This window comes from Umbelopsis ramanniana, assembly GCF_025399195.1.
Source record: "Umbelopsis ramanniana AG unplaced genomic scaffold K450scaffold_4, whole genome shotgun sequence".
Lineage (NCBI taxonomy): Eukaryota > Fungi > Mucoromycota > Umbelopsidomycetes > Umbelopsidales > Umbelopsidaceae > Umbelopsis > Umbelopsis ramanniana.
The window spans coordinates 41535-68305 of NW_026252090.1; the positions used below are offsets into that span (position 1 = coordinate 41535).

The following is a 26771-nucleotide window of genomic DNA, read 5'->3' on the forward strand; positions in this document are numbered from 1 at the left end:
GAGATAAAAAGAGGTGCAAGAGGTTGGTGAGGGGAACCGTGCCCCTGGTGCTATGGAAAAAATGCAATGTTGTACCAAAATATTTTTTTATAGAATTGATTGAAACTTTTTCTTGCGAATTTCTTATCCCTCCTCTTTCTTCCGTATTCTCACTTCATGGCATACCATCAGGATTACCAGCATCAACCGTCGTATTATCCATACCAGCCTCCTCAGCAGCAGCAGCCGTATTATGAGGATGACTACGCCATGCACCCAATACCCACCAACCACCATGATCCTTATTATTCGGCACACAATGAATACAATACCTCCAACGCTAGCACCCCAATGCCAGCCGAGGACAACGCCTATGCTTATTCAGATACCAAGAGATTAGCTCCCATGCCGCCACAGCAAAGTTACTTTGATAAAGACGACGATGATCGGGACAGTCAGCACGAGCGTACCTGCTGTAACTGGTTCTGTTGCGGTTGCTGTTGCGGTTGTTGTCCCATGTGGCTGCGATGGTGTGCATGTGGGCTTTTGATCATCATCTTGGCTTTGGGTATAACGATCGGCGTGCTGGCTGCGCTGTTCAAACAGCCTCAAGTGAGCTTTAACGGGATTACCTTAAGTAACAGCACCCAGCCCATTCAGTTGAACGGAACCGGATTCAATTTTAACTTTGATCTTAATATTGGCGTGGTCAATCCAAACATTGAGAGCGCAACCTTCACCAGTATCAAAGCGGTTGTAAGTAATAATTCAGTCAGCTGTTTCGCATTGACGCCGTATGTCTCGTGGACCTTCAATTTTACTCACTTTACCGATTTAGGTTTATTATCCTACTGCACCGACGGTTCCTGTTGGTGAAGGAGAAAAAGACAACGTTCATATCGGCTCACAATCCATCACCAACATCACCTTCCCTTTCCAAATCGAATATGATCCAACGCAGTCGGGGTCGCAAGCCATGATGTTGGATATTTTCCAAAAGTGCGGTATATTGGGAGGAGCTACATCCGATCTTACCGTCAACTACAAAGTAACCGTCACCATTAACATATTGGGCATCAACATTTCACCTACCCTCAGTGAATCAGCGACATTCCCCTGCCCATTCTCGAGCAATGATCTTCCAAGTGAGCTGGGTACTATCATTGCCGGTCTCTCTGGTGGCAACTCAGCTGTTTCATCCGCCGCTGGTGGAGTGGCAGGCGCTGCAAGCTCTGCCGGCGTTGGCGCAATTCTCGCTTCAATCACTTCAAGCGGTGTCATCCCGACTGGCATATAAACCCCCTCCCCCAACTTCTGTACATTAGCTTTCTCGTGTTAGACTAGCCAATAACTAGATCGGCTCATTCTCGTTATTGATCGCATATCGCTTCTTTGTCATCTCGCTTGTATGTAACTCTCAACCACCATGCAATAAAAAACCTCCTCCCGCCCCATATATATATATCGGCTTTACCGGATGCGATCGACCAAGGATCTGCACAGAGCTATGTAAGGAAAATATCCGTCGCACTGTATGCTATTATTAAAGATGATCTATTTAAAGTAGGGCGACAGCAGATGAATTCAATTAAAGTATACAGGTAATGCTTCACGGACTGCTAGAAGAGATGCCATCGTAAGAGGGAGCCTCTTCATTCACAGTGTATTCTGGTAACGGTTGATCCATAGGTGGAGATGCAGGGAAATCATACGATTCCATGACGGTGGCCATGGCGGTGGGGAACTTCAATGACAATCGCTTTTGCTCGCTCGCGAACTCTATAGTCACTTTCACAAAGTATCTAACCTCGAACATGGGCGAGTCAAACGTGGCGACCACGTCCTCCTTTTTAAAGTACACATCAAAATCTGTCGCCGCCAGGGTTAGTATTTCTTTCATTGTTTCAACTGCACTAATGCTTCCCATTGCTTACCTAGATCGATTTGTTCTGCTCCTTGCTTGGGTTCATACTTGAACTGTCGTTCTACAAATACCAACCATACCATATTAGTTGACACTAGTGTATCTGCCTGCATAGACCAAAAAGTACTTCACCTGCCAGCACCACCACATTAAGTTCAGCATCAGCATGCATCATATTATAGGTCGATGGCCGCAATGGATCTTTGGAAACAAGTCTAGCGTAGAGGGCGGGTTTAGTATGCACTCAACTCACCTTGGGAACCCCCACCATAGTACTTACGATATAGCCTTTTGCTGACACAGTTTGACCACCATATGATCTACTACAGATTCGGTATCCAACGGTAACACACTGCCTCGCATATGGAGACGCTCGAGCGGAACTAGTATTTTCTCAGGCACCACGATGCCATACTCGATCTTTCCTTCTCTTTTGCCCTTATAATTGACTTGTTTGACCGGGAACATATCTGTGGTGGACCTGAATGTGAATTGCATCAATTTGATGGGAAGATGAGCGTCGCCTGCGGGTTTGGAGAAGCTGGCATTGCGAACCAGCGTTGATAGAGAGTTGTGATGTGCTTCCAACGCTGCTACAAGGCGATAGCTGATGGAAACTACTTTATTGGTCATCTGATAATCTCGTGTCGACGGCAAATCTTGCCTTATACTAATGGCGAATGGCACACAGTGCTCCCCGACTCCAAACTCTTTAGGTGCATCGAGGATGCTTTCTTGAGCATTGATGAGATGACATTTCACAGATAACAGTTGTTCTCTCATAAACACCATCTCGGGAGTCACTTGTTTTAATGTGGTCAGACACTCGCCCTGTAACTTTATCGTTATCTGCTTGAGAGTGGTGGGCTTCAGGACTTGAAGGTACAGGTTGCCGTTAATCTGCTTTCGCGCCGCATGATTGACACAAACAAAATTAACTTCGTCTGGGGAGGTCGAGTCGTTTATGTCAAAGCGAAGAATTTTAACGTCCTTCATATAAGCACTTTTGACGGTATGAGGGAATACGAAAAAGTTGGAGTCACCCATTCTGGAGTCACCAATTTATATAACACACTGCGTAGTTTTAAAATTTATCTTTTGAAAATGGAATCACTTGCTGCGCAGCGCAGAGGAAAAATAATTATGCAGAAGGAGGGGACACAACGCAGCTTGTAGAAGGGCGGCAAAGTCATATCAATACTGTTTCATCATTTCTTGACTGAGATATAGGTCAAGGGTGGGGGATAAGGACAGCCTGTGCGAGCTAGTCTAAAATTTTGTCTCTTGTGGAGAAATCGGAAGCGGCTGGTAATGCGGGCAAATATCCTTCGTTTGCAAACTCGTATACCTGCTTTACAAACTCGTACATTCTCTAAAATGTCTGCTTCTCATCTATCCGACAACTGCATTTTCTGCAAGATCATTCGGTAAATCTTTATGACTAAACTATCGCGTCTATACCACCAAAGTATTCACCCGAGTGTTGCTTAATTTCAATGCACAACAACTAGTGGTGAAATCCCCTCGCAGAAGATTGCCGAAACTGACAAGAGGTACGCGTAGCCGCACGTCACTATGCAGCGTCTCGTTTCATTCCATCCCATATTAAACTCACTCGACTTTATAGTTACGCTTTCTTGGATATCATGCCCTTGAGCGAGGGCCATGCTGTAAGTCAGCCGCGTGCTCGCGCTTGGCCGAACGGTATTTTTGACATACATCCGTTCTAATATCAAATAACGTTCTTCTTTATTATCCCATAGCTTGTCATTCCTAAATGTAAGCACCCACCCCGGTTACGAAGGCACCCATTTGTCATGAAGACTCATTTTTTGCTTCCAATAGACCACGCCGAATTCATGCACGAGGTTCCCGATGAATACCTTGCCGATGCCATGCCCTTGGCCAAGAAGGTAGCTGTTGCCAGCGGTCTCAAGTACTACAACATTTTGCAGGTAAAGCGGCAGTACGGAAAACAAGGATGGATGTTCGCCGAAACTAACGTTTTTTCTTTCATCAGAACAACGGCAAGTTGGCTCATCAGGTATAGTGAACTCCGATAGACAAGCCCTCTTTTGCAGCTTCGAACACGGCTCTTATGTTTTTTTATTATCGCCACTTGCAGGAGGTACCTCACGTTCACTTCCACGTCATTCCTAAGAACAAGGAGGAGGATGGTTTGGCTATGAGATGGACTCAACTCAAGCCAAGCCAGGATGAACTCAAGGCTAAGCTTGACGCCATCAAGCAGAACTTGTAAAGATGACGCACGGATGAATAAGAACACCGTGCGGTATGTAGATTAGGAGTGGAGACCGACTATGAAGACAGTGTGTTGGCTGGTCTTGGTTTGCTCAGGGAATAAAAAACGTGTTCTTACTATGTTGCTGACAGTCATGATTGGATTGAGATAACTGATAAGCGTGTGGGGTGGCTAAACCTTGACACAGGCTCCGTTTATGAATCTTAATTGTATAAGGAAATGATAGGTGACATGTTCGACTGTCGGATGTACTCGGTATGACCGAGGAGGTTTCATAACCCATAAGCATCTTCGTCCTGAAACTGCTCTCTCGGCTGTACTAGAAGACGATGCTGTCATATCGTGGTGTTCTATGGCGAATTGTGGTATGCGATTGTCAACCGTGCACGCCATGACATAGGTCTGAGAAGCACTGGTCAAATGTGACCGTCCATAAAATGCCCATCGTGTAGTCTAAGAAAGTTGACTTTGCCCTGCACGTATGGCTAAGCACATATGATTCCATACCCTCATTTCTATGGGAGGTTCTCCAATGCTCTCATTGTGGTTCCGTTGCTCATATGATCAGCAGACGGTCATAAACGGTGGGGGTTGGTTACGACTGAGAAATTGCCTCCCACTGTGGGAGTGCAATTCATGGCGTCCATTTTACAACCTAGCTCTGCAGGCCACTCTGCTTACATGGAACCAGTAGAAAAAAAGCCAGAAATTCATTCTACCTTTCATCACACTGCCGTTGGCTACGTTTTCAAAATGCCTGGTACGGATAGAGCGCCGTATGTCCATACAAACTAAATGGGGACTGAGGGCTTTGTGAGCGCTACATCATTCACAATGTTACACTATCTATAATGATGAAATGATTGAAGTATTCACTTTTTAAAAAAACTAATTGGCAAACAGCACCCAAAAAACTAGCCATGGGCATTTTTAATTTATACCTTCAGTATGGGCCGTTGAGTCGGAGCAGGGTGGCTTGGAGGCCCAGTTCCCACGATTCAGAATCCGCAAGAATTTTTTCAGTTCACACCAAATTACAGTACATTCCACCGAGTTAACATATTGAAAAAACACGGTGAAAGCAAAAGAAGTACACAAGACGACATAGATATCTCATTTTTTTCCAAGCTGCGTTTATAAATAACTTGTCCGGAAGATCTGCCTGCTTGCTTTCCTGGTATAAATACCATACCTCTTTTTTTCTTTTTCCCCGCTTCCTCCCACTTCTTCTCTTTTCCTTCCCTTCTAATCCAGGTCATTCTCAACAATGTCCTCAGCTTTCTCATTTCCGAGGCTGTTCAACAAAGCTATTCACAGCTCAGGTAGAGCATTGAAACCCTATCATCTGGCTTTGGCTCAAACTCGCTATACCACCATGACTTCTGCTGCTAAAGAAACCCCCGTACCTGATGAAGCATCCGATCACCACGCAGTGGTATCCACTTTTGATCTTTTTTCCATTGGTGTCGGGCCGTCCTCATCTCACACTGTGGGTCCCATGCGTGCCGCTAAGATTTTCATCGGTGATCTAAAGGAAGCCAATATGCTAGAACGTGTTGCTAGCCTTCGTATAGGTATGATAGTAAAGCCCAGCCCAGCCCAACCTTATCTTATCATCCAGTACTTACTTTCTCCTATTTCTGCCGCCGTTAGACATGTACGGATCATTGGCTTTGACAGGCGATGGTCACGGTACCCCTGATGCCATCCTGATGGGCGTGGAAGGTGAAGCCCCAGAAAGCGTCGAAACCAGTACTATCAAATCAAGAGTTCAGGACATTCATACCAACAAGAGTCTTCGCATTAACGGCACCCATCGTATCCATTTTGATCCAGAGAAGCATTTGATTTTCAATTACTTTCAAAGCTTACCTCAACATCCCAACGGTCTTCGCTTCTGTGCCTATGACAAGGACACCAATTTGATTGCGACCAATGAATATTTTAGTATTGGAGGCGGGTTTGTGGTGAATGACAAAACACAGATGGACCATGGAGAGAATGTCTATTACAAGCAAGATTTCAGTGAAGAGGCATCGTTGGCTGATCGTCAACAACAAGATATCGCAGTGGCTGCCTTGCCTTTCAAGAATGCTCAAGAGCTTTTGGAGGTGTGTAGGCGCGAGAACATGACCATTGCCCAGGTTGTATTTGAAAATGAGCTCAAGTGGAGATCGGCTGAAGAGATTCGAGACCGCCTGCTTAAGATCTGGAATACCATGGATGAAAGCATTCGTAATGGCGTTATGGCTAGCACTCAAGGTAAGACGGTTGACAGATTGGTTTATTATATGCTTAAATCAACTCACACGGTTTTTTTTTTGTTTTTTTTTTTTTTTGGCAGCTTACCTCCCTGGTAAACTCAGAGTCAAGCGTAGAGCTCCCGGGCTTTATAACAAGTTGCTCAAAGGACTTTATGGCCCTATCTCGGTCAAGCAGTACAACGACACTCAAATCGCCCCAACCTCCAACCCTGTTTCTGATCTATCAAGCCATACTACTCCGCATACCGAATCACCACTTTCATTGTCAGTTTTGCCTAAGCGTGAGCGAAAGCGGTTCTTCTTACCCGCCCTCGACTATCTTTCCGTGTATGCTATCGCTGTCAATGAAGAGAATGCTTGTGGCGGTCGTGTCGTGACAGCCCCTACCAATGGCGCGGCTGGTACTATACCCTCTGTTCTCAAGTATTACCTAGAATTCATCAGTGAAAATCCCGAACGAGATGTCATGGAATTTTTATTGACCACCGCTGCTATTGGTATGTTGTTCAAGCGTGGTGCCAGTATCTCTGCCGCCGAAGTTGGATGTCAAGGCGAAGTCGGCGTTGCTTGTTCCATGGCTGCTGCTGGTTTTACAGCCGTCATGGGAGGCTCAATCGATCAAGTGGAAAATGCTGCAGAAATCGGTATGGAACATAACCTTGGTCTGACATGCGACCCAATTGCTGGACTCGTTCAGGTCCCTTGTATCGAACGCAACGCCCTTGCTGCTGTCAAAGCCATTGCCGCCGCCCAGCTTGCTCTCAACGGTGAAGGCGATCATCGTGTCACCCTCGATCAAGTCATTGAAACCATGCGCCAAACTGGTCTGGATATGATGTCCAAGTATAAGGAGACTAGTCAAGGTGGTCTTGCCGTCAATGTGCCTGTCTGCTAAGAAGGTGTTGACAGATCTACCCTTTACCTTTTAGTACTAGAATGTGGTGTGCGTACCCTATATACATCTCCCCCACCCATTTTTCAATGTAGATATAAAAGATATAAATAAGCATAGCACGAGAGGGACTCTACTCTTCTTCCTTTTTTTTTTTTCGCTCATTTCATTACACTTTCTCATTGGTTTACTTTTTTTTGCTATTACGATGCTGATCAACATAAAACGCAAAGTATCATTACAGTCTCTGACAAAAGGGTTATCTAGCTCCCTGCTCTATATGTATATAATGTGGTTTGGCGATGACGTTCCATATCAACCAAAAAGTCTTGACGATTGTTTTTTTTTCCCTTGTGTCTTTATCCACAAACGTGTATAGGCTCATGCTAATTGCGGGAGACTCAGGCCATGATCATCCTCTTCAGACGACCACGCGTTGCCTTTCCCTTTGAATTCCGGGTCCTCATCTTCCAACACATACACAATATCCTTCTTGCTGCGTCGCTTTCCCTTCTTGTCAAAGACATCGTGCTGCTTATGAACAATCACTTGCTCTTTGGTGGTCGATATGGACGATTCGTTATCACTGGCATCAAATGTCTCTGCTCCTGGCATGTCCTTCCACTGCTGACTGGTATACGCATCAAGGACCTGGCTACGGTGCGTGATGGCCTGCCGGTCAACATGGATGATGCATCCTAAAAGCGAGATGCCGTCGTCCTTTTTATGGAAATCCCATACTTGTCGGTTGAGAGAAGTGATAGCCCGCGTCAAAGTGTTGAAAGCGTCCTTCAAGGCAATTCGAATCTGTTGGCAGTTGAACGAACCACGTGAAACATCATTACTTGCATCGGTCGGGTCTCGCACAGCAAATGTATTTCTTGTTTCCATCTAAAGGATAAAAAAGAAGAAAATGGACGGGCAGAGGAAAAATGAACGAGAAACACAAGGTAGAAAAGATTGCACGTTAGTATACGGTTTATATGTCGATCAACTACAGTTGCTTTCTCCTTTACCTTTTCATAAAATCCCTTCTTCGCTACATCTATACCAACATTATAAATATTGAAGTGCTGGCCATATAGCTCTAAAAGATCCACAAAGATGACTCCAAGATTATCCATGGCATCTGACATGTCGACCTTTGGGTGCGTCTGCAGACAACTCATGACCATTAGTACAACTGCATAGCTGCCCAAACCACCGGTGAACACCTCGTTGAGTTTCAGCAATCCTAGTAGATGTTTGAAAATGAGTGTAAGCGGTCCAAGCGCCGGCGCTTGCACTAGCATTTCCTTTACGACTTCGGCGCTGTGAACTCCATTTGCGGTATTCAAACTAACGTCGATCTGGTATCCAGTAAATGTTTCTTCAAACTTAATGATAGGCACCTGGGCAAGAAAGAAAACATACGTTTAGGAGCGGATTTTTCAATAGGACGCACACATTTTGTTTGATTGAACCATGACTTACCCTCGCTTTCGCAATCACTTGAACGGTATAGGCGATGCCTTGCTTCCTTAACGCATCCGCTAATCGAGACAATACTCTTGTGGTATCTCTGGCATCCTTCCCGTCGTAAAACAGGACAAGGTCAATGTCACTTGTGGGAAGGTATAATTTGGTTTCGAAACTGCCAAACACCTCAATAGTGCAAGAAGGGTACACCATTTGTGCGCACTGTCGTATACGATGCACTGCAAACCGCCGCATGGTGTGCTCTTCTTCAGTGGGCGATAAGTACTCCACCAGATCTGTCATTTCCATATTGAGTCGCTCTCCTATGTTTCTTGCCTTTCGGTACCGAAAGTCTTTGGCCCACGGCCGTTCTAGTCCATCATCGATGTAGCGCTTCCACGTCTCATCTGGTCGCCTCTTGCTGGTCTTTTTGCTTTCATCGTCGGTGTTTCTTCGAGACGACTTGTCCTGTACCGATTCGGGCTCGCTCTTTGTAATCTCGTCGTCGTCGGAAACATTGAAGGCAATATAGTCGTCGTTGTTGTCTGAGTCATCGCCTGTGAAATCCTTTTCTCGTAGATGCGTAGACGGGCCTGAAACGGCTGGAGTGTGTCAGTTTCGTGCAATAACAGCGTAAGACAGTGCGAGTGGCATGAGAATACATACCTGGATCAATTTTGGACTTCTTGCTTGACTTTTTACGCTCTTTACTAGGCTCCCTTGATTGATTTCTTTTTCTTTTCGCCATGGCGATCGACAGCTGGCAAATCTCTCGTCCTTCTCCTATTGACTCTGCCATTTTCCCTCAAAAAAGTTGTGACTGTGTATTATCTCTACTGTCTTTTTTTTTTTTTTTTGGTTCCAATTGTGCTCGAGTTTTCTAGGCACTTGGTTCATGCTTAAAAGCATCCTGGCATCAACTCGTTGGAAAACTATTTCTAAAGCTTATTCATCTGCCATCACTACTATCGCAATGGAACAACAACCTGTCACTAAGCAAAAGCTGTCTGGTTACGACTTTTTCCGGTCTATCGGATCCCCAAAGCACATTGTCGCTCCCATGGTCGACCAGTCGGAGCATGCCTGGCGCATTCTTAGCCGTCGCTACAACTCTCACTTGTGCTTCACTCCCATGTTTCATGCAAGGCTCTTCAGTGACCCCGACAATGGCCACAAGTATAGACAGGAGCAGTGGAGCACGGACAATGAAGACCGGCCCTTGGTCGTTCAGGTACCATCCCATACTTAAATGGACAGACTGCGGTGCCAACATACTAACTTTACCCAAACTAGTTTTGCGCAAACGACCCACAGATTTTGTTGAGAGCAGCCAAGCTGGTAGAGAACGACTGCGACGCTGTGGACTTGAATTTGGGGTGCCCTCAGCACATCGCTCGCAAAGGAAAATACGGTTCTTACTTGCAAGACGAGTGGGATTTGATCAAGGAGATGGTGTCTCTTTTGCACCGTGAGCTAGCTATTCCAGTTACTGTGAAGATCCGAGTTTTCCCCACTTTGGAGCGCACTTTGGAATACGCAAAGATGATCGAAGCTGCTGGAGCTCAGATGTTGACGGTCCATGGACGTTTGAGAGAGCAAAAGGGTCATAACACTGGGTTGGCTGATTGGGATAAAATCAAGGCCGTCAAGGAAGCCCTCAAGATTCCAGTGATTGCCAATGGCAATATTTTGTATTATGAAGACGTACAGCGATGCTTAGAACACACTGGATGCGACGGCGTCATGAGTGCTGAAGGAAATCTTTACAATCCAGCTATTTTCACCCCTCGCGACATGCCACCCGCTGTTTGGGAAATGGCTCAAGAATACCTGGACATTTGCAAAACCAACCCTACTCGAGTCAGCGTCATGAAGGCCCATTTGTTCAAACTCCTTCAGCCTAGTCTTCCTGTTCACACCGATTTACGCACCGAGCTTGCCAAGGCTGGCAGTTTGGACACGCTCGTCTCCATTGTCGATCGTCTGAAGGAACGTTTGCAGAAGGATCAGGAGGACATCGGCGAAGAAGAGCTCAATGGAGCATCGGATGAAAATGGTATACGTAAATATGGTCATTGGCGATGCCAACCTTACTTCCGCCCTACCCTGCCTTCTGACCATGGCAAAGCCAAGGGCGAACAGAGGAAGCGGGAAAAGGAAGAAGCGCTCAAGGCACAGCCAGTCCCTACATTGGACGAGAACGATCACGTTGATAAGAAGCAACGTCAAAACGACGAAGAAACCGCCTGTTGCTAGATTACGCTGAACCCATAATTTTTTACTTGGTTCTACTAGATTTTTTACTTATCCATTTTGCCCCCCATTTACCCTTCCGTTCCTCTGTTACTCTTTCACAACCAAACCTGCTTGCACATATAAAAAATTTGCTTTTTTTGATTCTAATGCCATTGTGAAGAATTTATATAAAGAAACCAAGATAGTGCGTTTCCTACATTATGGAATTTATTGGTTGTTTTCGTTGTTGTTGTTGCTGCCAGCATTGCCACCACCGTTAGGTCCACCCATTGTATCCATGAACTGACGTGCTCTGTTGGAAAAGCAAGAGTTAGTCCATTTTGAAATAGGACATATAAAATAAGTGCATGTGGTTATATGTAATCGTCAACATACCTGTCCATCATCTCAGGGTTCTGCATCATCTCTGACAAACCACCTCCGTTACCACCCATGAATTGTCGGGCCCTACAAAGTAAAATCAGAATTGGTTAATCATGGTTATGGTATGACCCCGATATGTGCTGACTTACATGTTGGACATGAGTTCGGGGTTTTGCATCAAATCGTTGAAGGCACCAGACTGCATCATTTGTTGAGCCATGTTCATCATGGCAGGGTTGTTTAACAGACCAGCAAGGTCGGGCATGCCACCAGGGAAACCGCCACCGGCACCGCCGGAGGGAGGACTGGCTGATCGTTCAACGGAGGTAGCGTTAAGCTTTCCACGAGCAGCTTCGATGGATGACTTGAGAGTAGCATTGCTAGGATCCAATTCCAAACCCTTCTCATATGCAGTGATGGCTTCGTCGTATTTACCGAGGGAGAAATGTGCGTGTCTGGAGGGGTACGAGCAAACAAAAAAAAAGGTTAAAATTTTTTTTGGTTTCGGCTGGCTTCCAGTGGTCTATGCTTACCCCATACGGCTGTAAGCCTTGCTGTAGCTAGGATCAAGCTCAATGGCGGTCTTGGAGTCTTCAATAGCCTGGTCATGGTTACCCTGTTGACTGTAGGCTGCAGCTCTACCATGCCGACATATTAATGAAATGATCATTCTGAAAGTTTCGCTATGATGTAAACTACTCACCGGTTGCCGTAGAACACAGCATTGTTGGGGTTATGGCTAATGGCTTCGCTGTACAAACGAATGGCCTCAGGGTAGTTTCTCTCGGCCACCTTACGGTTACCTTGCACCTTGAGATCCTCAGCAGTTTTCTTATCGTCCTCTGAAACCTCCTTTTGTTGCAAAAAAAAATGATGAGTATTTTCGAGTTTTGGTGAAATATATCAATGCATGTATGACTCACGGCTGTAAAGAAGACGTGTCAGTGCGCCACAATATAAAAGCGAATGGGAAATAGACTGTGATAGACTTACATGAAGAGGCGGCTGGTGCAGACTTGGAAGTAGTTGCTGAAGGAGCAGCAGGCTGTAGAAAAAAAAAATGAGTCCAAAGTTGATCCCCTGCTCGACGTGTCCTGGGTATTAGGCGTGTTGCTTACCTTCTTGTTCGATTTGGTCTTCAGGTATACATCAAAAATGTTTTGAAGGGTAGCGGGCTTGGTGCTATATTGCTTCTGTTGCTCGGCGTCGGTGGGATCGACGTCGAATGCTTCACCTAAGCACTGAATGGCGACTGATGAAAGGGGAAGGTGTCCAGATTGGTACGGGGGGATGCAACAATACGAACACTATTCAAAGATCCTTACCTTCAATGCCTTCAACACTGTCCTCCTTGACTGATCCATCCTTGCAAGACTTTTCCAAAAACTCCATAATGGAGTATACCAAGGCCTTCTTATTGTCAGTTGCCATTGTGTGCTGTGAGTAGGTGATTGAGAGGAGAAACGTCAGTCGAAATTTTAAAGGCCGCCACTCATTGAAGAAAAAAGAAAGAGTTGGAAAGAAAATACCTAAAGCGTCTGCGTCACGTGAAAAGACTGGCTGTCCAAAATCGCAGGTTTACAAGCTGTCTACGTTTTTCCAACTGTTTGAGTGCTGCACCATCTCTGGAACTAACCGGCCGGCTTCCCTTGGCCCCGGTGCCGTCCATCGGTGTTCGCTGAAATAGAATGGCTTGGCCCAAGTCTAGTTCGGCTTCACAGCTCGGTCGGCATCGTATTCAGAAAGGGCACGGTCAAGCTGGAGTGAGCTGGACTAAACTTTCTCCGGGCTTATTTCTTTTGTTTGTCCATTTGATAGCAGATCACCGGCGATTTGGCATAAATAAAAATAACAGTACTGATTACAAATTGGCCACGTCGTAGCCATGTTATCACCTCGGATTAGCCGCCTGTGTTGGGTAAACAACGGCAAACGTCGGTCATCCCACAAGTGCAACCGAGGACGCAACATGATTGGTCCCATGTCTCCACAAGATTACAATTTGAATTCTTTCAGCAAAAAGTCTACACGTGGCGTAATGAGTTGTGTGTCACTGAGTTGGCAATTTAGGCAAGTTGATAAGTGAAATGTCCCAATGACGCAGCTCAACGAGCTAACAATTTAAAGACCTTCTGCTTATGCGTTATTTGAATGCTAACACCCAGTATGATGCCATGGTGTTTCTCAGTTGGAATATCAACAAACAGCATCGGTTTGCCCTCCACTTATCTTGGTTTTGGGAAAGCGCGGGAGAACGGGAGAACTAAAAGAGGTACAAAATTTTCTTATCTCGCAACCAGTTGATTGGCTAGATAAGCCAGACAAAAAAAAATTCTAATTTATAAAAACGTGCCTTAATATTCAGCCAGGCAGTTTTTGACTCTCACCCTTCTCTTTTTTCTTCTCACTGCAAACATGAATTCATCCACTTCATTGTTACGGTCCTACAGTGCACCTTCCACGTCTGATGGCAAGGGCTCCATCTATGTGTCAGGCGCCGATGGCGAAAAGGGTTCACATATTGTCCAACATCTTTTGGACCTGCCGCAGCGTCATCCCCATTTACCACCTTATCCCGTCTTTGCTGGTGTACCAGACGCTTCAACATCCAACGCTCAAGTTCTTCAAAGAAAAGGAGCTCATCTTGTAGAATTCGATATTTTTGAACAACCCGAGAAGGCTGTCGACGCACTTCAGGGCATGGCCAAGCTTATTTTGGTAGTGGATCCTCTTAGTGACCGAATTACTCGCAACAACGCCTTTGATTATGCTAGAGCGTGAGTCACCTTCCTTTTGATTCGTTGATACATGTTAGACACCCCTTGACTCATAAATCCTGATTGCAGATACATTGATGCAGCCAAGCAAGCCAAGGTCAGCCACGTCATTTTCTTGACTCCCTTCAGTCCTTTGGATCCCTCAACCTCTCCCAATGTTACACCACCACTTACACCTCCCAGCCATGATGGTCAAAAGCGCAGCCTACTTTCTCAAGCAACATCTTACCGATCACAGTTCTTGATGGTCGAGTCTCACTTGCAGTTGCAGTTTCCTGCATCTCAAATCACTATTCTGCGTTATCCAGGAATTCTACATCAACATTTGGTGTTCTTTGCTAAGCACATCATCACGCATAACTCATTCCCTCTGCCAGGCAAGCAACTGCAAATCACCGTTGAGTCTTGCAATATGCAAGACATTGCCAGAGCCGTGTCTTTTATTGCCTTTTCCCCCACCACCCGACACTCTTCCAGCGTTTATAAGCTGACCGGTCCACAGCTGTTGACTTTGCAAGAATTGAGCGAACGTGTGTCAGCCGGCTTGGGCCGAGACTTACCGGTGGATGCCATGGATATGCGACGACTCAGAGATGTGCTTAGTGAGACCATGGGTTCGGACGATAAGGCTATTTTCCTGTTGGAAATGTGGGGCTTGCAGCAACGCCTGGAGGGTCGACGATTCGAGGTTACCCGTGATCTGGAACAACTCACTGGTCAGAGTGGTAAAACCATTGGCGATTACTTCAAGGACGATAATGTCAAGCACATTTTTACTCCTGGAGGAGGGGCGGGTCCCCATCCTTCTGCGTCGAACACGGCGCCGGCTACTGTCCCTATTGCCTAAACGCTTTCTATACTGTATCTATACCCTCACCACACCCCCTTTTTTCTCTGGTTTCTTTTCCATTCTTCTCTTTTTCTGTACATAACCTCGAAGCCCAACTTTTTTCAATATATATAAAAACTTTTTCAACCGCTCTCTTCAAACCAGCGTTGTATGAAATAGATCGGAACTCCGAAACAATAGCTTTATCTTTAAAATCAAATTTTTGACATCATGGTGGTCAACCCATCTTTCCCTCTTATAGGAACATTTCGTTCAACTATTTTCTTTTAATCGATTATTAATTGGTTGGTGGGTAGGTTTTTTTTTTTTAGAATAACAGAAAAAAGGTGTGTTCACAGATGCAAAATGGGGAAGATGTATTTAGAAAAAAATAGAATGATACAAAGAAAGTTTTTGCCAATTTAATTAGAAAAAAGTAGTTGGCGATTCGTTCTTAAATTATTGATTCTTGCTTTGGCTGACTTTAAGAAGGAGTAGGTCCCCGACCTCGCTGATAACATTAAGGGCACAATCTGAAGGTGAAAATATTAGTTAAACTGTCAAGTTAAAAAAAAAAAAAAAAAATTCGGGAACTCCGATTTAAACTTACCTATGTCATCCCTAGTATGCGATGCAGATAAGCAGAATCTGGCACGCGAGGTAATGATTGGCGTAGCAGGGTATCCAACCACACAAACAGCAATGCCATGTTTGAGTAACTCACGAGAAAACGCTCTATTTTTGGGAGACAGTCATCATCAGAAAACAAAACAGTAACGGGAATGGAATGGAAAATTTCCCCCAATCACTTACGGTATCTTTGCAGGATTAAATAGAAGCAAAGGAACCACCGGGCTACCTTGGTCGCCATACACGATGAATCCCATTTCACGCAACTTGGCAGCAAAGTACAAAGAGTTCTCAGCCAGTTGCTTGATACGACGGCGACCGTCATCGCTACCGTCTTCACCGCAAATGATCTTGGTGCTGGTGAGGACTTGCTGAGCAACGGGAACCGACATGGTTTCAGCGTAAATGTAAGCATGGTTGCGGACACGAAGGTGATCAATGACAGCCTTGTCGCCAGCGATATAACCACCAGCAGCACCAAAAGACTTGGTGAAGGTACCCATCAAGATATCGACATCCGCAGGATCCACGCCGAAGAAGTCACAAACGCCACCGCCATTTTCGCCGAGAGCGCCAATGCTGTGAGCTTCATCGACATAAAGGTAGAACTGATAGTGAAATGAATGCACCAATGCAAATAGATAGGGTCAGTACAAGACGAGCCAGCTACAAGTCCAATAAAAATCATACCTTGAATTCCTTCTTAAGAGCAACAAGTTCGGGGAGATTAACAACGGTACCTTCCATGGAATAAAGACCCTCAACAATAACAAGGATCTTCTTCCATGGACGGTGAGTTCTAGGTTGACCTTGGGAAATGACTTCTCGCAAAAGCTCACGCAAGCTGCCCATATTATTGTGTTGGAAGACACGGACAGAAGCACCAGAGAGTCGAGCACCAAAGACAATGGAAGCATGATTAAGTTCGTCGGAGATAATTAGACATCCCTTGCCGACGAGAGCAGGAATGGTAGTAGAGTTGGTTGCGAAACCCATAGAAACAACCATGGCATCTTCTTTGCCAACAAAGCGAGCAACAAGTTGTTCCAATTCATTATGGACGTCACTGCCACCGGCTTCTGCGCGGGTGCTACAGGTAACGTTGCCAAGACGGCGCGTAGCTTCTTCTACTGCGTCAGCGCATGGTCCCGAGGATTGAGCAAAGCCAACTGGAAGATGGGGAAAAAAAATGAGTCTATAGGTCGACAACACCCTCATCATGGTTAAACTTACGATAATTATATGAAGCAAAGTTAATAGCTTCAGTCACTCTGCCGGTGAGTCTGCAAAGGTAAACAAATACCAGACAAAGGAATTGTTAGGATATAAGAATATGTGCATATAATAGGAAACTCCGGGGTTGAACCAACTCCTAGTATGCAGCAGGGCGAGGCGGGCGGTTTTAAATAAGGGAATGAAAGTAAGAGAGAAAAATTACCTAAAAGTTCTATTATAATCAGGGCTCTCTCTCTCCAATAGTTGAACGGTGCGAGAAGCAACACCAGTAATAGGTCTATTCCAACAATCACTACAAAAGAAAGAAAAAATTGAGAACTTAGGGCCAAAGGGAATGTCATCACTACATAATAGTGCACTTACCGAATTCTGATATACAAACGACGAGTATAGAAGGAGTCAAAGTCGGATACCAATGCAGCGTAACCCTGAGGGAGAGTTAACACAGTGTGTTAGTGACAGAAAGTCGAAAGGGTAGTGCACAATGGGCCTATCAGTATTTCACCTTATTCATCAAAAGATGCTTATATTCGTGGCGCTTGAATGTCTTGCCCAATATGTCACGTAAATGACCAAAGCAGATGAGCAAAAAGTAGTTGAGATAGGTACAGATGAGAACATATAGGGGTGTTGCTTCCAGCTTATGTTCGAGGTCATCGTATTTCTTTTGTTGAGCAACGGAATTACGTCTTTGAGCGGCAGTGGTTTTGAATTCGGGGGTCAAAGGCTGGAGTTTGTCATTCTGGAGGTTGGAATTTAAGAAATCGGGCGGTGAAATGCTGAACGAATGGTCGGCCGACGACCGAGGCGGTGTCAAGCTTAAAGCTGGGGTGTTAATGGTATATGATCGTCTACCTTTACCCATCGTGTATTGATATTAAGTTGAGGATTAAAAAAAGATTATCTATTAAGGATTGTAAAAAAAAGAGAAGAATTTCATGTCGGTATCCACATCCGCTGCGATAATGGGTGGTACAACAGTCACGTTTGTCCAACATTGGCCCCCAGCCTTGTTGTTGTTGCAACTCTTGCCTGATATTATTATTTTTAAAAGTGCGCGCTTACTCATGCAGTGCTATGGCTACGAACTCCATGTGCTTTTCCTAATCATTTATCCAAGTTTTATCAAACACTATGGATGGGTACGGGATTATCCTATGTTTCAAATGAATGGGTTTCAACTTTTTGGTCTTCGATGTCGTCAGATTCGCTTCACTGCTGCCTGCCAGAACTTCTAAATAAGGGATTTTATTTGCCAAACAGCCGTCTTTTATTTCCTTGCTGTTAACCCGGATACCCTTGGTTGCCAAGAGTGAGGTCAACTAAAATTTGGTTTATAGTGTTGGTGCTAGTGGCTAAAATCATTCTTACAGCTAAGATATCAGTTTGACAATAATCTCTTGGCATGTACCACCCCACTTGTGCCATAGAACATTCACAGAAAGATGAACAAAAAGGACGGAGTCGTATGATAACATAAATCTTTTATTCCAAATGGCGTGTTAACTGCCTGTCCATGCTTCACTCTGCATTATGACGTTAAAAAGGTTATAACATATTTAATGAGCTGGATACCGACTGTCAAAATAGACAATGTGCATGCAGGATTGACATGATCGTCATTTTTGAATGATCACAGCTTGAAAAATAATAAAAATAAAAAGTTCTAATTAAAGTACATAGCGCAATTCCTTTTTCAATCATTTGGGCTCTAATTACGGATGCATTGTCAGTATTTCGGGAAGCAAGTGCCACGGGTGGTGCAGCACTGACCATGAAGAATTTGCAGACATGGAAAAGCCATTGCAAACCAACGAAAGTCAATATTTCATTTTTCTAAATTTGCATGCTTTCTTGTGATGAAGTTGAAACTGTAGGAAAATGTGTATACTAGGTGAAACCGATATCAACGCATAGCTTGCGCAAGTCAGTGTTCAACTGTCCCGAAATCTCAGTAGAATGTAGAGACTAAGGACATGATCATAGCCATCAACGTATTTGTGTCATCAAAGCTTGAAGTATTTGACTTTGAGAATGTTGGCCGAACCTTAATATAACGTTCATGCAATAAATGCAAAATGGATGGTTCAAAATAAAAACAACCGCTATATCTCAAGTGGACTTGAATACTAGGCCCTATGCTCTCTGGAAGCGCCGGCGAGTGAATTTTAAACAATTTGACAATCAAAGGAAACGCCACGCGGCGGCTCATGATAAAATATAAGGAAAAAAATAAGGAGGGTGATAGACGACGTTCACCGCCACTCTACACTATAGAAGTGTATCACGGCCTCCCCTCGAAACGTCGTCAAGCACCGAAATCCGCTCACGAAGCAGATATCGTCTCTTCAAGCCCAATAGCAGGCCCTGAAGAGTGACTCGCTAAGACAGCATAAGCGTCTTCGAAGCCACTGCCGCCAGCCAGCGTGATCTGCTGTGTTGGTTGTAGCTGTCTCTGGTATTCACCCACTTGCAACCCAGTGCCAACAACATGGTGCCGCCCATCGGGGGACGCTGTCACGACCCAACACTGCATGACTGGTCTCTGGGGCATTGCAACCCATGCCACATACATTTGCCCTTTGGGGACTCTGCTTGACACCAGATCATAGCAGACTGGAATGCCACCCTGCGTCATTCGTTTAAACAAATGCCGCCCGTTTGTGCCCGCATAGGCTGAAGCACCGAGAACAGAGCACATCTCATTTGCTATGGCATCCATGTGAACCTGCACGATGAGGCCGTGGTCCGTCACCACACCTGCCATTGGCCCTGGCCCTGTCAGCATGAGCTGATGCCGGCCCCCTGGATATGGCAACCAGCACAGTCCATCCTGTTGGGTGCGAGCGCCAGGTGCCAATAATGGAGGAATGGCCACCCGCCCGAATAAGTGTGACACGGCTTTAGCTGGATGGTCGTCAAATTTTGCCAATATAGCAGCCTTGATCTGCCTGCTGAGCCCAGCGATGCACAACCACCAATCATCTGGATTGGTTATCTTGCGCCCTTCAAGCACTTGATATGCTTGATGCACCGTCAGATGTCCATCTATTGGCAGGAACAGCCAACCGAGCCTCATGTACAACGCCAGTGCTCTGGGGCCCTGAAACTGCGGCTGCACAACGGTGCGAGACTGGATGTGCTCATCTTTGAATCTATTGATCACCGTGACCCTTTGGGCCAAATTGGCCTCCTGCAATGTCCAGGCACGAGTGGACCAGTCACACACTGCGATCATACGCAGCCACTCAGTGCTATCGGCCACCTTGCAGCGCACCAAATCCCGGTCTAACACCACAACAGCTTTTGCATGAGTGTAGAGCACATCCATGCTAAGTACAGCAAGTTTGTTCGCTGATACATCACAGGGGTTACACGCTGAGTCAATCCAAACGTGCTCGACACCATTGTGTTTCGCAGCGCGCCGCAAAGCCACGAGTACACACTTGTTGATGTACACACAACTTTGCGGTCCAAGTGGCTGCCTCACAAAAGAGTGCGACCAGACATGTGACAGCGCCACGTATGGTTGTGAGGCCATCCTTACATGCTGGGTTTCATCTTTAACAAAGGATATCAACAGCTGCTGATACTTCAAAGGCTGAAATACACATTCCTCACATGTCGTACAGCCCTCAATGTGGCCCTCCGCTTCACTGCTAAATACAACTGGAAGAGGGGGCTCAAGTGGAAACTCTCCGGCTGTGGCGGCACGGGATGCAAGCGCCTCTGAGTAACCTGCAGCAACGTGCATCTCATGCACGTACTCGCGTGCTACCACCGTGTCGTAACTAGTACGTATCATCCGCAACACGCTTATAGAAAATGCATTTGCCTCAGTAGCGACAACCCATGAGACCGCTTGTCGTACTGCGCCTGCATATGATGCAGAAAATTTAATGAGGGTGTGTGCATAGAATGCTGAGGCACGCAACCACTTGTCCTGCTCTTGCGCGCTCCAGGGCAGTTGTTCCCCTGAGAGTGTCAACAACCATACTCTTGCGAACATGAGGGCCAACCTCTGCGCTGCTCTGGCAGCGGTGGCACTGCAGCGCACTTCTGGCAGATGCAACAACTCCTGCAACATTTCTTCACCCTTGTCTGTTGCTGAGGGAATGGCAGCCAGCCACTGTCTACCAGCACGGTCTGCGTTGCGCCTCAGCCTTGACAGCAGTCCCGGCACCAATTCTTTTGGCGCCCCGATCCATTCCCGCTCATACATACCATTTTCTTCGTTGACATTGTGCAATATTCCTAGGCCTGCCATTATGTCGTACACGGGGCGCAGAGGTAGTGGGGCGGAGCTCTGTCCCACACTGGGGTCGGTGAATCTAGACTTCTCAAAGATAGCGAGCAACCAACGACGATGCTGGGTGAGGTCGTCTCCATTGAGCCACTCTGCCTCCTGTTTTGTCAAACGCGATGTCTGCCAACCACGGCGCAAAACCGCTTCCACAGTGAGTCGACCGGGCAGAAACATTCTTGGATTCTTGATGAACACACCGCCCACTGATTCCCACTCGGCCAGACTTGGATCAATGACCTGCTTATCTGAATCTTCATAAATTTGGTTGTTCCAACAACTGTACACCATCCAAAGTACAAGTTTGATCAACAAATGCCCCCCGAGTACTAGAGAAGCGAGTGCACAGCCAAGTAGGCACACTTCAGCAGCATCAAAGCCCATCGCATATCTTGCTCCAGAATCACTCTTGCGGACCTCCGTACCTGAGCCTCTTGGCGTGCCGCGCTGCCACGGGATCCTTGATGGTTTCTTATCCATTGCTTTGGTTGCTCGCATATTCAGAGATTGATGTACAGTGTAAAGCTCCTTGGAAGTACCATTGACTTACCTGTATGTGATATCCGTTAGTGTATTCCTTGTAGTGAGCACCAAATAATAGACTTTGCAATGGAGGCTCAGGAGATTTGACTTCAAAAGATAGTTTTACTTTGCACCAGGGTATGGTAGTGGGATAAAGAGAGAAGAAGGGTGTTTATTCAGGGTCCGCATACTCAGGACATTTATATAGGCCATAGCCACAATCAAGTGCCGCTGCGGCCTAGAAATCGAAACCAGTCACTGTCGGCTGGTTCCTCTTGCTGCACTGCACTCTTCCAATTTCATGCAATCTACCGACGAAATAGATCACGCTCAAGAACCTACGATTGCCGAACAGATTGAAACAGTACAGCTCGAGAATGCTGATCAACCAATGGATGCAGAATCCGACGCTGCAAACGAGCAGTTGGCACTTTTGCAAGCTATACCCGAGCTAATGGACAAGGTAACTATTGTTGCACTTACAAAATATACCAGACTCTGTCCTAATGCTTCTACTACCTTGCTCAGCTTGCTCAGCAGCCTTGGCAGTATGAAGCTCACGTTCAGCTCATTCAAGCGCTTCGCAAAGTTGATATGGCTGAGGAACTGGAAGCCACGCGTCAGAGGATGCACGAGATTTACCCGCTCACCGAAGGTACGTTTATACCTAAAGGAACAAGGGGTTTTGAACATGAGCCTTGTTAACAGCGGATTTTTTCAATAGCCATGTGGCTTGAATGGATCCAAGACGTGAAAGCAATTTCTCATGATCCCGAAAATCGAGAACGCATTAAAACCCTGTATTTGGAGGCGGCGGAAGATTATCTATGTAAGTGAAGCCACAATGAGTGAGTTGGAATACAATGCAGCAGCTTCTGAAACTCAATCGACAATTCCCTATCATCCGAATGTACAGCTATTCCTATTTGGAAGTCATATGTCGACTATGTCATTTCAAACTACAAGGCTGATACTGGAATCACAGCGGATGACGAGGGCCACAAAGAGAAAACCGGTGATATGAGTAAAGAAGATCTTGAAACACTAACCCTGGATACGAGAACCGATCTGCTCACCGCCATTAATGCAACTCGTTATCACATTGTGCAAAGCCATGAAATTTGGAATGCATACATGGCTTTTGAACTGGAACTGCTCGATCTCGATCCATCGAAAGATAATGTCGAACGTGTGCGCTCTTTGTACCTCGATCGACTCCAGACCATACACATGGCCTGGGATCAAACGTTTGAAGGATTTTCAACCTTTATCAGCGCCCACGACAATGCTAACTACGAAGAGATTATGGTCCTTACCACAAAGAAATGTGCACGTACAAAGGAAGCAGTTGGCGAGAGAGAGCTTATGGAGTCAGAACTGGTAGGTGTTCTTTGTGTTCTTGATGACGCTTGAGTGGGACTTAATGCTTTTATCATAGGTTCTGAAGAAGAATGATCTGATCACCTTTTTCGAGTACATTAAAAAGGAAGAACGCGCCAAGTCGTCGGTGCCTTTGATGCAAGGCTTGTACGAACGTGCTGTTGCATTGCATTGCACGGATGCTGGCTTGTGGGAGGACTATCTTTTGTTCCAGGTATGTACATTGTGCGGGCTTAAAGTGAAAGTGACGTGTACGAATCGTAACCTTGATATGGTTACAGATGCAGCAGGACGAAACCGAATTAGACAAGACCATTAGTGTTGCAGAACGAGCTATTCGCAACTGTCCATGGTCTGGAGATTTATGGAGTCTTTATGCTGGAGTGTTTGTAAGTTATATGTGAGGTGATTAACGTCGAAAAAAAAGGTGCATACGCTAATACCAACTATGCAGGAACAATTCCAGGCGTCGAATGAACAAGTGCTAGGTAAAAATATTTGGACTTCAAAGCATTAATGACACAATCCAGATCTCAGTTGACTGACTATTTCATTTTTATAGCTGTGTTTCAACGAGCTTTGACGAACGATTTACTACTAGCATCCTATGACGACCTTATCAAGACCTTACTTGCAAAGTGTGATTTCGAGCGACGACAAATTGATTGGAGTAGTGGTAAGCTTGCGTTATTGTATGATGGCTGGATAGTGGCATCATCTGATTCGGACCAAATACGTTACTCTAGATAATCTTGCCGAAGATTCAAAGCAATTGCTTCAATGTATCAAGGATGCCGGTATCTTTGTGGCAGGAGGTAGGTTAAGGAAGCCACAGCAATAACACGTGTGTCTATTGCATCACACATTTTCTAATGGTACTTAAAAATAGTATTTCCAAAGACCAATGATCCATATTACCGATTGGAACAGTACGAAATATTCGTCGAGGTAAGTAATAACTCTTAAGAAATTGAGATGGAATATCCCAAATGACCTTCTATATTTCTTTCAATAGACGAAGGTTGGCAATGGTGTGAAAGCCAGAGCAGTTTGGGAAAAGGTCATCAAGTTGCACTTGAGCGAGGTGGACGCATGGATAAAATTCATTGACAATGAGATGTAAGTTGCATATATTGACTGAGATGCTTACGTTTAGAGGTGCTAATGATATATGCTATATGTAGGGTTCGAGGTAACAATGTCCACTACTGCCAACAACAGTTCAGGCGAGCGTTCACAAAGGAATTGGACTACCCGGAAAAATTGATGGAAGCATGGACTAGATTTGAACATGAGTATGGAACGGCGTCCAGCTATCGAGATGCCCGAACCACGATGAGGCGCAAGACAAAGCTTGCTTCTATTCAATGGCAGCAGGTGAGATAGCTTAAAAACATTGTTCACTTTTGGTACCGTAACTAACTGCCATTACTAGTACCAAGAAACCGAACATGTAGAACAGCAGCAGGTGGAAGCAGGTTACAGTGCAACGTACGAAAGCAACGAAGAATTGACAGCTAAGCAAGTTGAGAGACGGCAGAAGGAGCGCGCTAGAAAATTGCGGGTGAGTGAAATGGACATTGGGAGAAGAATAACAAATATGTCAGAAGGCTAAGTATTCGCTTATAGGGAAAAATTAAAGCGAAAGAAACCCGAAGAAAGGAACAAGGGCAGCAGGAAGTTGATGATGATAACCAGCCAAGCAAGACTGAAGATGATGAAGCCAAAGCGACAGAATCTCTCAAGCGCCGACGATCGAGCGATCAAGCTAGCGACGCAGTCCAAGCGCACAAACAACCAAAAGTAGAGCATGATGCGAGCCATGAAACGGAAGACGCTGAAACGAGCAAAGACCCGTCGCAGGCTCAGGAGAATGATCAAACTAAGCCCACTGCCAGGCTCATCCCTCCCTCTATGCTGCGACGAGGCGGAGCGGCACGACGCGGTGGTCAAGGACGAGCCAAGGCGGGCCCAGCAAAGCGACTGGCTGTACCAAAGAAAACCGATCACAATGCTGCTGCTAGCGATGCTCCATCTACCAATGAGCAAAGTGCACCTACGGAAAAAAAGAGCAATGATGACTTTAGAGCCATGTTTCTGAAGAAATGAGCATGAGACCAAAAAATTCTACGTTGTATATAGCGGAATGATCAAACTAATGAAAAATGTGGTGAAAGCGTAGCTTTTCCCTTCATCGTTGAAGATACTGAATTTATAATGCACAACATCGTTTGGTTGATTTGTTAGCACTTTTCGGTTTTATTATCTAATGTGCTGGAAGGCGGCTATGGTACAATGGCTTGGTTTTGCGGAAAATGTGATGTATAGGTAATAAAGGCAGACGGGCGCCTGAAAAAAAAATCTATGAGCGTTCCAGGGTCTTGTATTTGGCAGCAGCTTCAGCGTCAGCCAAGTGCCATTGCCAAACAGGCTTTTCATTTTCCTGCTTCAGGACAACCTTGGTCAATGTTTGACGGCTTTGCATGGGTCGAAGGACACGAGTCTTGAGAAAACGTCCAGAAACTAATTGGGGAAACTCAGTGACTTGAGCAGCAATTTCCTTGGTGGTCAATGGTCCTCGAGTCGCAATTAAATGCTTGACGATTCTTCCAGCCGAGAGTGACATGTTGTTTAGTGATTGACTAGCTAGTGGAGTTGGCAGCCAAACAAAAAAAATACAGAATTTTTGGAACAGTCACGTGCTCACAGCCAAAGTTGGTCTTTTCAAGAGGGGTGAAATATGCCAGTGCGCTGCTCAATAAAGCCAGAAACGTTACCTATCCTATATGACTCCATTATCTACCACCCGTTCCAATTTATATATTCAATTCTATGGTCACATTACTCTCTTACCTTTATGCCAATTCTCTTTTCAACCTGCCACTGACGCATTTCCAGTATCAGGCAACCTTTGGGTCGCTTTCTTCGACATATGAACACCTGAAAAAAAGGTCTTTTCATTAACACAATTAACATCGATATAATGCGGAAAGCAAGTAAACCTTGATAGAGCTTGCGCTATGGTATCCCTGGAAACCAGCCTGGTCTGAGCGTAACGCAGTTGTTACGCTCAGACTAGCAAAAAGAAACCTATTACGATTGCTAGAACGCTTCGAATGGCCCACATGGTGTCAGACTTATTCCATGTGAAAACCTTTTACGTCCTGTAGAAAACGTACAGATAATATTCTTCCTGTACTACACTAAACATAACGTACTAGGTTAAAGACTGAGGTATGCCACAAACACGACGACTGCGGACGTAAAGTAGCAACGGGTAAATTCAATCCCTGTAAACTGCTCAACACAACATTAGAGTTCTCCATAGTCTTACACACGAGGTAGAGTTTAAGACAGTTGATATAGTGAACAACGTGCAGATGATCACCCCAACTGGTTTCCCGATTTTGCGGTTACTCAATGCAAAGATGGCAGTCTGTGGCTATAGAAGTAGTGTCATGTTACAAAAGGGTAGGTTGCTTACATGATACTTTTGCGCGGGGATGAGTTTAACCCCTGCTTTTGTAATGACCGGGCAAGTCTTAAACTTTAACAATAAGATGCGTTTTCGAGGACTAACGAGCATGTGGTTTGGTCCCTGTACTCCACTATAGCCTATGTCGTGTTCTCTGACCAGTCCATACAAGTCGAAACTTTCAAATGAGAGGGAAGTCTATGGCAGTTTATCTCGTGCA

At 45.4% G+C, this 26771-nt stretch overlaps 14 protein-coding genes across 14 annotated transcripts; 6 read left to right on the forward strand and 8 right to left on the reverse strand.

Annotated features, from left to right (window-relative positions):
• The first annotated feature begins 127 nt into the window (after window positions 1-127).
• Window positions 128-1463, forward strand: K450DRAFT_221488 (uncharacterized protein). The gene is made up of 2 exons (XM_051585730.1): window positions 128-735; window positions 818-1463. Exons 1-2 carry the CDS (start codon window positions 157-159, stop codon window positions 1274-1276), a joined length of 1038 nt encoding a protein of 345 aa, XP_051448501.1. The 5' UTR covers window positions 128-156; the 3' UTR covers window positions 1277-1463.
• A 1-nt stretch (window position 1464) lies between these two features.
• On the reverse strand, window positions 1465-2922 carry K450DRAFT_221490 (uncharacterized protein). Its single transcript, XM_051585731.1, has 4 exons — window positions 2184-2922; window positions 2036-2118; window positions 1914-1964; window positions 1465-1848 (listed from the first exon to the last, which is right to left on the reverse strand). Exons 1-4 carry the CDS (start codon window positions 2897-2899, stop codon window positions 1589-1591), a joined length of 1110 nt encoding a protein of 369 aa, XP_051448502.1. The 5' UTR covers window positions 2900-2922; the 3' UTR covers window positions 1465-1588.
• Window positions 2923-3083: 161 nt separating this feature from the next.
• K450DRAFT_221496 (uncharacterized protein) lies at window positions 3084-4297 on the forward strand. Its single transcript, XM_051585732.1, has 7 exons — window positions 3084-3330; window positions 3415-3456; window positions 3531-3573; window positions 3667-3682; window positions 3749-3858; window positions 3924-3947; window positions 4029-4297. Exons 1-7 carry the CDS (start codon window positions 3215-3217, stop codon window positions 4161-4163), a joined length of 486 nt encoding a protein of 161 aa, XP_051448503.1. The 5' UTR covers window positions 3084-3214; the 3' UTR covers window positions 4164-4297.
• Window positions 4298-5541: 1244 nt separating this feature from the next.
• Window positions 5542-7325, forward strand: K450DRAFT_169276 (uncharacterized protein; the record flags this gene model as incomplete). The annotated part of the gene is made up of 3 exons (XM_051584092.1): window positions 5542-5740; window positions 5820-6428; window positions 6511-7325. The coding sequence occupies 3 exons, from the start codon at window positions 5542-5544 to the stop codon at window positions 7323-7325; spliced, it is 1623 nt and encodes a 540-aa protein (XP_051448504.1).
• Window positions 7326-7354: 29 nt separating this feature from the next.
• Window positions 7355-7624, reverse strand: K450DRAFT_221506 (uncharacterized protein). Its single transcript, XM_051585733.1, has one exon. It carries the CDS (start codon window positions 7542-7544, stop codon window positions 7383-7385), a length of 162 nt encoding a protein of 53 aa, XP_051448505.1. The 5' UTR covers window positions 7545-7624; the 3' UTR covers window positions 7355-7382.
• K450DRAFT_221510 (uncharacterized protein) lies at window positions 7515-9643 on the reverse strand. Its single transcript, XM_051585734.1, has 4 exons — window positions 9447-9643; window positions 8796-9382; window positions 8339-8713; window positions 7515-8213 (listed from the first exon to the last, which is right to left on the reverse strand). The coding sequence occupies exons 1-4, from the start codon at window positions 9577-9579 to the stop codon at window positions 7704-7706; spliced, it is 1605 nt and encodes a 534-aa protein (XP_051448506.1). The 5' UTR covers window positions 9580-9643; the 3' UTR covers window positions 7515-7703.
• A 2-nt stretch (window positions 9644-9645) lies between these two features.
• K450DRAFT_221512 (uncharacterized protein) lies at window positions 9646-11328 on the forward strand. Its single transcript, XM_051585735.1, has 2 exons — window positions 9646-10011; window positions 10074-11328. Exons 1-2 carry the CDS (start codon window positions 9676-9678, stop codon window positions 11034-11036), a joined length of 1299 nt encoding a protein of 432 aa, XP_051448507.1. The 5' UTR covers window positions 9646-9675; the 3' UTR covers window positions 11037-11328.
• K450DRAFT_221513 (uncharacterized protein) lies at window positions 11140-12159 on the reverse strand. The gene is made up of 4 exons (XM_051585736.1): window positions 11933-12159; window positions 11549-11854; window positions 11412-11483; window positions 11140-11328 (listed from the first exon to the last, which is right to left on the reverse strand). The coding sequence occupies exons 1-4, from the start codon at window positions 12067-12069 to the stop codon at window positions 11244-11246; spliced, it is 600 nt and encodes a 199-aa protein (XP_051448508.1). The 5' UTR covers window positions 12070-12159; the 3' UTR covers window positions 11140-11243.
• On the reverse strand, window positions 12160-12874 carry K450DRAFT_221519 (uncharacterized protein). The gene is made up of 4 exons (XM_051585737.1): window positions 12725-12874; window positions 12518-12651; window positions 12393-12444; window positions 12160-12251 (listed from the first exon to the last, which is right to left on the reverse strand). Coding segments are annotated over exons 1-4 (294 nt in total). The 5' UTR covers window positions 12831-12874; the 3' UTR covers window positions 12160-12249.
• Window positions 12875-13777: 903 nt separating this feature from the next.
• On the forward strand, window positions 13778-15179 carry K450DRAFT_277090 (uncharacterized protein). The gene is made up of 2 exons (XM_051593255.1): window positions 13778-14176; window positions 14246-15179. Exons 1-2 carry the CDS (start codon window positions 13815-13817, stop codon window positions 15021-15023), a joined length of 1140 nt encoding a protein of 379 aa, XP_051448510.1. The 5' UTR covers window positions 13778-13814; the 3' UTR covers window positions 15024-15179.
• Window positions 15180-15187: 8 nt separating this feature from the next.
• Window positions 15188-16962, reverse strand: K450DRAFT_221524 (uncharacterized protein). Its single transcript, XM_051585738.1, has 4 exons — window positions 16326-16962; window positions 15819-16243; window positions 15616-15740; window positions 15188-15538 (listed from the first exon to the last, which is right to left on the reverse strand). Exons 1-4 carry the CDS (start codon window positions 16854-16856, stop codon window positions 15465-15467), a joined length of 1155 nt encoding a protein of 384 aa, XP_051448511.1. The 5' UTR covers window positions 16857-16962; the 3' UTR covers window positions 15188-15464.
• Window positions 16938-17874, reverse strand: K450DRAFT_221530 (uncharacterized protein). The gene is made up of 3 exons (XM_051585739.1): window positions 17377-17874; window positions 17235-17299; window positions 16938-17163 (listed from the first exon to the last, which is right to left on the reverse strand). The coding sequence occupies exons 1-3, from the start codon at window positions 17734-17736 to the stop codon at window positions 17070-17072; spliced, it is 519 nt and encodes a 172-aa protein (XP_051448512.1). The 5' UTR covers window positions 17737-17874; the 3' UTR covers window positions 16938-17069.
• Window positions 17875-18922: 1048 nt separating this feature from the next.
• On the reverse strand, window positions 18923-21884 carry K450DRAFT_221533 (uncharacterized protein). Its single transcript, XM_051585740.1, has 2 exons — window positions 21824-21884; window positions 18923-21724 (listed from the first exon to the last, which is right to left on the reverse strand). The coding sequence occupies exon 2, from the start codon at window positions 21670-21672 to the stop codon at window positions 19198-19200; it is 2475 nt and encodes an 824-aa protein (XP_051448513.1). The 5' UTR covers window positions 21673-21724; window positions 21824-21884; the 3' UTR covers window positions 18923-19197.
• Window positions 21801-25312, forward strand: K450DRAFT_221535 (uncharacterized protein). Its single transcript, XM_051585741.1, has 15 exons — window positions 21801-21834; window positions 21905-22159; window positions 22225-22351; window positions 22421-22525; window positions 22613-23076; window positions 23135-23290; window positions 23358-23465; window positions 23531-23564; window positions 23639-23752; window positions 23823-23891; window positions 23966-24024; window positions 24092-24195; window positions 24261-24453; window positions 24512-24640; window positions 24706-25312. The coding sequence occupies exons 2-15, from the start codon at window positions 21998-22000 to the stop codon at window positions 25183-25185; spliced, it is 2304 nt and encodes a 767-aa protein (XP_051448514.1). The 5' UTR covers window positions 21801-21834; window positions 21905-21997; the 3' UTR covers window positions 25186-25312.
• Window positions 25313-26771: the final 1459 nt, after the last annotated feature.